We start from the raw sequence: 8801 nt of genomic DNA, 5'->3' as shown, positions 1-8801 counted from the left end.
GGGGGGGGGGGGGTTCCAGTCATGACTGAATTCACTTTTTTTTCTTTTCTTTTCTTTTCTTTTCTTTTTCCAGTGCTGGGGATCCAACTTGGGCCTTTGCGCTTATGAGACAGAAGCCGGAACCACTGAGCTAAATCCCCAGCCCTGAATTCACTTCTTAGCAGATGTCTAGAGGACACTGACCTCCACTCTTTTGACTCTGCTTTTCCTGTATATTAGCTTCATTCATTCATTCATTCAGTATTTTCCAATCATTAGTAAGAATACCCACCAGGTTTATGTATACCTCTTTAGCAATCTCGACAGGAATAAAGTCACTCCAGTGTTTCAATGCTTATTTTCATGATTTACATAACTCAGGTCATATGTTCATTCCTTTTTTCTTCTTCGGGCCCTTGTGCTTGCGAGGCAGGTGGCGGAACCACTGAGCCAAATCCCCGGCCCTTCATTCCTAAACAATATATGACTCTGAGTCATAAGTTCATCCTTAGAATGAGGTTAGCCTAATCTGAATTAAATTATCCCTAAGAATAACCATTAGGGTGTTATCAGTTTGACTTCATGTAGAAAAATATCGAAAAGAATCTAAGGAGAAGGAAGAGGAATGGTTCAGGTCCCAGTAAAGATTCTGTTAATTATCCAGATACTATAATGGTAATTATGGTATCTTGTAAACCTGAAGATTTATGTGAGAATTCAAAAGTTTTATCTGATATAACACCTTAGCTTGAGTGATAAGAACACCATTCAAATAAATTGTTTTCTATTTCATCTTTAAAATCCTGTTTGATTGTTTAGCAGCTTTATCGAGGTATAATTCACATATCATAAACTCTACCCTTTTAAAAGGTAGAATTCAATAGTGTTTGGTATATTCGGAGTTGTGCACCCATCACCACAACCAATTTTGGAACATGTAAGGGGTTTTTGTGTACAAATTATATAGATTTTAGTACTGGTCTATAAAATGTAAGAAAGCCTTTATAGCTCAATAATAATTTGAAAGTCAGAATCTTTCTGGACCAAAAACCATCTCAAATTGCATATAATTGGTATCCAACATACATAATCTCACTTTCCTTGAAGCATTCTCTTACAACCAATTTGCAATACCTTTTATTTGCTTGTTTGTTTGTTTTTGGTACCAGGCATTGAACTCAGGTCCTTGTTCTCAAGAGGCAGGCAGAAGAACCACTGGGCTAAATTCCTGGCCCTTCCTACTGGCAGGCTTTTATGAAGGCTCCCAAAGACCAGCTGCAGCTAATGAGGATAAAAGTTAAACATGTGAGCAACAATTAACTGTGATGAAAGGCCACAGGCTTCTAGCAGTTTCAGAAGGACAGCTCATTCACAAGGGCATCTTTAATTAACATATGCTAACTCGTGCAATTTCTTCTTTTTGTATTCCTTTTGTATATTGTTCAAAATGTATACTCTAGGGCCAAGGATTTAGCTCAGTGGTTCTGCTGCCTGCCTCTCAAGCACAAGGACCCAGGTGGTGGTGCTGCTGTGGTGCCGCTGCCTGCCTCCCAAGTACCATTAAAAAAAAACAAACAAACAAACAAAAAAAAACTATACTCTTCTTTCTTGTCCTCATTCAATAACCTTTTTTATTTGTATACAATTTTTCTCTATTCATTTGCCTCATTTCCTTGCACTATCAAACATTGAAATTTTTAGTAAGTTTCTTCTACTTATTGCCCAAGTAACATTTTCATTTATTTATTTGTGCAGGATGACTATGTAAAAGGAAAATTATGGTATAATGAAAGATGCTTTGCTAACAGAGAACATTTTGAAGGTAAATTTTAATGAAAGATATACATTAGCAGGCCTTTATCAATATATCTATAACATACAGATTCAATAAAATGGCATGCAATAAAATAGAATAAAATGTAAAGATAAATTTCATATAAGTTAATGACCTAAAACTAAGAATAATCTAATTTTTGTTTTTGTTTTTGTTTTTGCACTGGGGATGAACTCAGGTCCTTGCACTTGCAAGGCAGGCAGCAGAACCACTGAGCCAAATTCCAGGCCCAAGTCTAATTTAAATTTGAGACAATAGACATATCTGCATAAGTACAAGAAGAGTATATTTGTATATACATTAATTGATGATATATAACATCTGTCATGTTTGTGGAGACTATTTTATTAACACTAACCACTTTTCTGGTTCTAAAAATATTGATGCCATTTATAATTTCTCTATCTTTATATTTTATAGTTGATTATGTTACTATCACCTTTGACAGAAACAAGACCCTAAGTGAGGTATGATATTTAATGTTATAAAAGGTAAAATGTTGTGTTATACATGGTTTCATGGACTGTTATAAAGCTAAAAATGGCAATTCTACACACTGAAAGTCTTAACAATCACCCTTAGCTCCCAGAAGTGTCTCTATTTACGTTTAATACCAGTTACTCAATTATGTTAAATCTAAACCTAGATAAATCATCCATACCAGCAAAAGATGGTTTGCAGTGTTTTCTGGATGCTTACCTCCAAACGATAGGTACAGATGTTAAAGATTTAAAAATATGATTTGTGGTCAGTAAGGACAACACAATAGCTCACTAGTTAATTTTCCAGTAATAACTAATGAGGACTTATATTTCAAGAACAACATTAACTTTTCATTTCTCTTTTTCTAGGCAAGCTCTTGTTTTTATAGTAAAGAACCATTTCTTGAGTGGTTACCTTGCTTACCTCACGTTTTTAATGATGTAAAAATCACACTTCCAAGTGAGATAACATTTCTTATTGACCAAGAGCACAATACGGGAATTTACCTCTTCCATGATCAGGTAGGTCTTATAACCAGAACTGATTACTCCTCACATTCTAATAATGTAGATTTACATTAGCTAAAATTATTTCCAAATTCCTGTTATCTTTGGCAGTAGAACCTGACAAAATTGGCCACAGCAAATTGTTTATGATTAATAATATAACTTGGCCACTTAAAAGTTTGTCACTTCTGATTGTCATTGTTTGGATGCAAACAGAAAGCATGATGCTGATTGTACAATAATTGTCCCTTGCTAATATTTCTCTAGGAGACTATAAGCTGAAACTTATTCATATAAATTTAATGTTCCATAAATTCAATGACTAGTTACAATGAACAAAAAAAAAAATAGGAACCCATTGCCATAGAACTATATTTTCTATTCTTAAGGTCCATAAAAAGAAGGTGATAATGTTTGTCCATGTAGCTATAGTATCTCACTCAGGGCCATAATTCTCCCCTGGAGAAGGGATTTGGGGTTGTTGTTGTTGTTGTTGTTTTATTTTATTCTCTTTTCTGGGAGCAAATCTACACTGAAAAGAAATCTATGGCAATCTCTTTTCCCAAGAGTTACAGATAAGGCAAGCTCTGAGAAAGCATGTGTACTGGATTGGCTAAATCTCAAGTCTTTAGCTTTAAAATGATATTTATGGCCCAGGGATTTAGCTCAGTGGTGCCACTGCCTGTCTAGCAAGATCAAGGACCCGAGTTCAATCCCCAGTACCAAAAATAATAATAATAAATAGAATAAAATTATCTTTATACCAAGGTGGCATGTTTGGAGATGTCATATTCTGATCCTTCGTGACAAAATTAGAATATGGCTGAAGCATCCACACTTTTGACATAATTGTTATGAGCATGAGGAATTGGAATCTGCTGCTGCGTTCAGTAATAACTATAATAAATGTCTGTGCCATTTATTATAAAACTTTGGAAAAATCATTTAGTCTCCTACACTTCATTTCAACATCTATAAAATGGGCAGGGGTCTGGGTAGGGGAGTACAGAGATATAAGTGATTGCTAATCCTCCTAGCTCTGTGCTATATTAGTAAGTGAGTCCCTAATTTTAACTAAAACCCAAGTAACAAGAAAGTCTAAATTTTGCAGCATGGACTAAGAAGAATTGAAAATTCTTATGACTTTCTCATGCTTTGCTTATCCAGCACAAGAAAGCTACCACTGCCTCTGTGAGCATCTTAAAAAACAACCAACCAAGCGTCACACCAAAATTTCCACCGTTTCATTTTCCTGCCTCGTTCTCTCACCCCATCGGAATGGTGTTTCATCCTCGAAGCCACTTTCTGTATGCTTATGGCAATCAGGTGTGTACACGTGAAATTTTACCCTCTTGTAGGGGGTTAATCATCTGCATACTCTCTGCTGAGTGTTTGTACATAAAGAACAGAGCTGCTTTAATAATTGGAAGGTGGAAGTGGGAGGGAAGACAATGGCAGTTTTTAACTTTTCAGTTAGTTTGATGGCTGATAAAAATAAGCTATGCAACACCAATTCCAAATTTTGCCAGTTGTAATACATATCTTCCCAACTGCAGATTTTGACAGAATTATGCTAAACTAATCAATGAACTAATGCCATGCACACTTAACCCCAATATCACATTCACTAGATCCAGCCAGCTCTGAAAGTCCCCACTGATGATTGTGCGAGGCTTTCGGGGAACCTCTAGATATAAACCATGACATCTGGATATAAACCATGACAATGAGGAATGCGCTTCATACTGTTCTGTGACCATGTTGCAGGCAACTATCTAAATGACATTGCTAGGCATACAGTTCTCCCAGTCTCCATCTCATGTGCTTTTCTCTGAATTTCCACAACTGTAGTAGATTGCGTTGACTTATTTAACACTTTTGTGTTCTTTTTTTTTTTCAAAGTGGCTACTTCATTGTCTTCTATTCTAGAATTCTTGGGGCCTATCAATTGAAAAATAATGGTTGAGCAAGGAATTACTGCTAATTTAATGGTTAAAAAGTATGTAGATCAGAAACACTGCTAGTATGTTGCATGTCTAAAAATTTCATTATGTGTGTTTTGGCTGTGGAAAATAAATAGAGTTGAATTTAAAAGACTCCAGAATTTATGTTAAGGCTAAGAAATAAGATGAATAGTTGAATGTCAGGAATAAGAAAAGCTTTTGTGGAAACACGAACAATAACTGAGACTGATATGAGTCTGGTAGAGCTGACAGTATTGGTCCATTTAGATGAGAACATAAAGTACAATATTTTGTGCATTTTGAAGGAAAATATGTCTCCAAAATCTAAGGTAATGTCACCATAAGCATGCTCAGGGGTTGGAAATAAATGATGCTGTTGTACTATTCTACCTGGCTTGTGGTCTGTGTTTAACTTCAGTGTTAACAACAACATAATTTTTAAAGAAATATAAGAATAATTATGTTGTGTTTTGATGAGAATTATTCAGTAGGGAGGGTTCGTTGGTACATGTCTGTAATCCAGTACTTAGGAGGCTTTTGAGGCAGGACTGCTGCAAATTCAAGGCCAGACTGAGCTACATAGTGAGTTCCAGGCCAGCCTGGACTATATAGCAAGACCCTGTCTCAAAAACAAAAGTTGATAGAACTTCAAGGAGAAATATATGGCTTGTTGCACCTGGAGACATCAACACCTCTCTATCAGAAATGGACAGCTATAGCAGGTGGAAAACCAATAGAACATATTGAATTCAGCACCATCATCAGTCAAACACATGTAATGACAGTTATAGACTACTTTATCCAATAACAGAAAAGTACAAATCCCTCTCAACCTTACATGGAGCATTCACCAAAATAGACCATATTGCCACATACCTACAACATAAAATTTTATGTCATTGTGGAATAATCTCCCTCCAATATAACAATATATCCAACTGTCTCAGTTACTTTTCTCTTGCTACTGAGAAAAAACACCCAACACCTAAAGTTAATGAAAGATTTATTTGGTTTACAGTTTGTAGAGGTGTAAATCCATAGTCAGCTAGCTCCAAGCCAGGGGGACAAACAAGCATCACAAAGGAGAGACACTTCATGGCGGGCAGAAGGTAGCAAAGCAACAAGGGAGGACCGCAGCTTTTTCTATCCCTTATGTCTTATCCAGGCTACATAGGGTGGGTAGCACTCATACCCTACTCCTAGTGCCCTTGATCCTAGCATGCATCATGAATTAATTCCATCATGGCACACTAGATCCAGCCACCTCTGAAAAACCCCACCTATGACTGCATGATACTTTGGGAGGATATCTAGACACAAACCACAACACCAACATTCCATTCTTTTATGAACAATGGCGCTCCATTTTTGGAATGATGGAAATAACTTTGTTCTTTTATACATTCACCAGGCATACTGGACATACCTAATACTTGGCCCACAAACACTACAACAGACTCTCGAATGGAAATACTATAGAGGGTAGACCAAACAGGCAAGGAGTCTGTGCACTTGTATGTATGTATATGATTAATAGATATGGAGGGTACAGGAAAGATCATTCCACATGATTGTTCTTCTGTAAGATTAGGCCGATAGGTAATTACTCTCCATGAGAGCTCTTTAGGGAAATACAATATCTTTATTCCCTTAGGTGTGGCTTTCAATGGATGGTGGCAACACTTTTAAATTAGTAGCTGATTTTCATGACGATATAATAAAGAAGATTTATCATTGTTTTTATACTTCAGACATTACTTTTGTTTCCCAAAGTGGAAAGGTTTACTTGACAAAGGCAGGTAAGCAATTCATTTTTATTGATGTAAGCACTGCAAGACTAGTGATTAGAAGACATACAAAATCAATTAATCCTATGGCCTCAAACCTATGAAGGGTGGTGGATTTGTAAGATTGACAAAATGGGATCCTATGAATAGCCTGAAGAAGGGGAACTGTGGTTTCACCACACTACATTCTTGTTCACAAATTCAGCTCTGTTTTACTTTTATAAAACCCAAATAATAATAGATGCTACTTATCAAGTTACAATTGTGCTCAGCCTATTACAAATATCACCTCATTTAATATTCACAACAATCTTTGCCAAAGTAGGTAATGTTAACTTACTTTTGCTGATTAAATAGATACAACTAATTCACTGATTCTCATGTCTACTTTAGTGCCAGTGCCATGTTGTTTTTATCACTGTAGCTTTGTAGTATAATTTGAAATCCAGGATTACGGTGCCTCCCATTCTCTTTTAGTTGACTAAAATTTATTTTGCTATAAATTATACACACATACAAAAGAGTATAGTATGATATTTTGCTCTCCATCTTCTTGATTGGGTAATCTTGGGACTTTTGTTGGTCATATTTACAAAACTCCTATCAGTTTGTTGGCACAACAGCTAATATGCGCTGGCCTCACTGACAACTGTTCACTTTTTTCCATTTCAGTCCTTTTGTTTACCAGTCTAGAAGCCAAGAATAATAAAGGGACAAGGTTCTTAATTCAATTTCTGTAGCTCTGTGATCTGCACTGCCATTTTATTTTGTCATTCTGTTGTTACGGCTCTGCAATTTTGCTGTGTTGATTTAAGAATTTATTAAGGCTTTTATGCAAACTATGAGGAAAGTTTTACCTCCTATCATGAGATATGCTGTGTCTTATCTGGATTCTTTCTGTATTTTTTACATTGTGTGAATCCTTTCCTTACATCCCCACTTACTTTCCCTACCCCAGCACCTCCTTTTTAATTACTTCCCCTCCACTTCTCTTTTTAAAAATATTTCATTAGTACATGTTTGCAATACATAATGTTCACATTCATCTTGTGGGACTGATATATGTACTAACATATCTTAATTCTTTTTATTCCTCTTCTCCTCCCCTCCTACACTTCTCCCTTTATCTCTGAATCCCTTTCCTATTCCAAAAAAAAAAAAAAAAAAAAAAAAAAAAAAAAAGATCTACCTCCCTGTTTCCTATTACAGTGGTACCTCAGTTCACGAACTTGATTATTTCCATGATTCTGGTTGCAAATCAAGTTGGATGAAAACTGAATCAAATTCAGTGGTTAAGTTCAACATTGACCTTATAGGGAAATTTGATTTGGTTATCATCCAATTTAATTCGTGGCCAGAATCATGAAGAGAATTGAGTTCATGCACCAAGGTACCACTGTATCTATCTTTTATTTTGTTTTTTTAATTATTTATACTTTGAGGTTCTCATGTAAGATAAGTAATGCAATATTTACATTTGTATGTCTGATTTATTTCATTTAACATTATGGTCTCGAGATGCATTCATTTTCCTAAAAATGACTCAAATTTATCCTTCTTTACAGCAGAATAGTACTCAATTATATGAAAATACTATATTTTCTTCATTCATTTGTTGATAATCTGCTCCCAAGTGTTAGCTATTATGATTTGTACTGCTATAAACATGGGTATGCATATATTACTGTATATAATGTCTTTAACCCTGCTATCAAGAAGGAGAATAGCTAGGCAGAATAGAATTCCTATTTTCAGTTTTTTGTGAAATCTCTATAGTAATTCCATAGTGGTTGTATCAATCTACATTCCCATTAACAAAGCAGAAGTGTCCCTTTTTCCTCACAACCTTGCTACCATTGCTATTATTTGTTTTTTTGATGATGGTCATTCTTTCTGGAGTAAGACAGAATCTGGATATTGTTTTACTTTGTATTTCTCTGATGGCAGTAGAAGTTGAACATTTTAATGTATTTATTGTTGTGGGGTTTTGTTTCTTTGTTTGTTTGGTTGGTTGGTTTTTTTTGTACCAGGGATCAAACTCGGACTCTTGCCTTGCGAGTTAGGTGGTGAAACCACTGAGCCAAATCCCCGGCCCACTTTGCAAATTTTTTTTGGTACCAGGGATCAACTCAGGTCTTTGCGCTAGTGAGACACGCAGTGGAACCACTGAGCTAAATCTCTGGCCCCTTGGTCATTTTAACTTCTTCTGAAAATGGTCTGCTCATTTCAGTTGCTTTTTTTTTTTTTT

At 35.7% G+C, this 8801-nt stretch overlaps 1 protein-coding gene across 1 annotated transcript in view; it reads left to right on the top strand.

The window, feature by feature from the left end:
• Positions 1 to 8801, top strand: part of Catsperb (cation channel sperm associated auxiliary subunit beta) — a 100332-nt gene that overhangs the window by 44635 nt on the left and 46896 nt on the right. The window contains exons 11-15 of the mRNA XM_010616311.1: positions 1735 to 1801; positions 2234 to 2280; positions 2665 to 2817; positions 3970 to 4128; positions 6421 to 6565. Coding sequence (XP_010614613.1) covers positions 1735 to 1801; positions 2234 to 2280; positions 2665 to 2817; positions 3970 to 4128; positions 6421 to 6565 — 571 coding nt within the window. The remainder of the gene's footprint in view (positions 1 to 1734; positions 1802 to 2233; positions 2281 to 2664; positions 2818 to 3969; positions 4129 to 6420; positions 6566 to 8801) is intronic.

Source organism: Fukomys damarensis, unplaced genomic scaffold (assembly GCF_012274545.1).
Source record: "Fukomys damarensis isolate Sample0158 unplaced genomic scaffold, DMR_v1.0_HiC HiC_scaffold_21, whole genome shotgun sequence".
Classification (NCBI taxonomy): Eukaryota; Metazoa; Chordata; class Mammalia; order Rodentia; family Bathyergidae; genus Fukomys; species Fukomys damarensis.
This window is presented reverse-complemented; position numbering and strand designations above follow the sequence as displayed.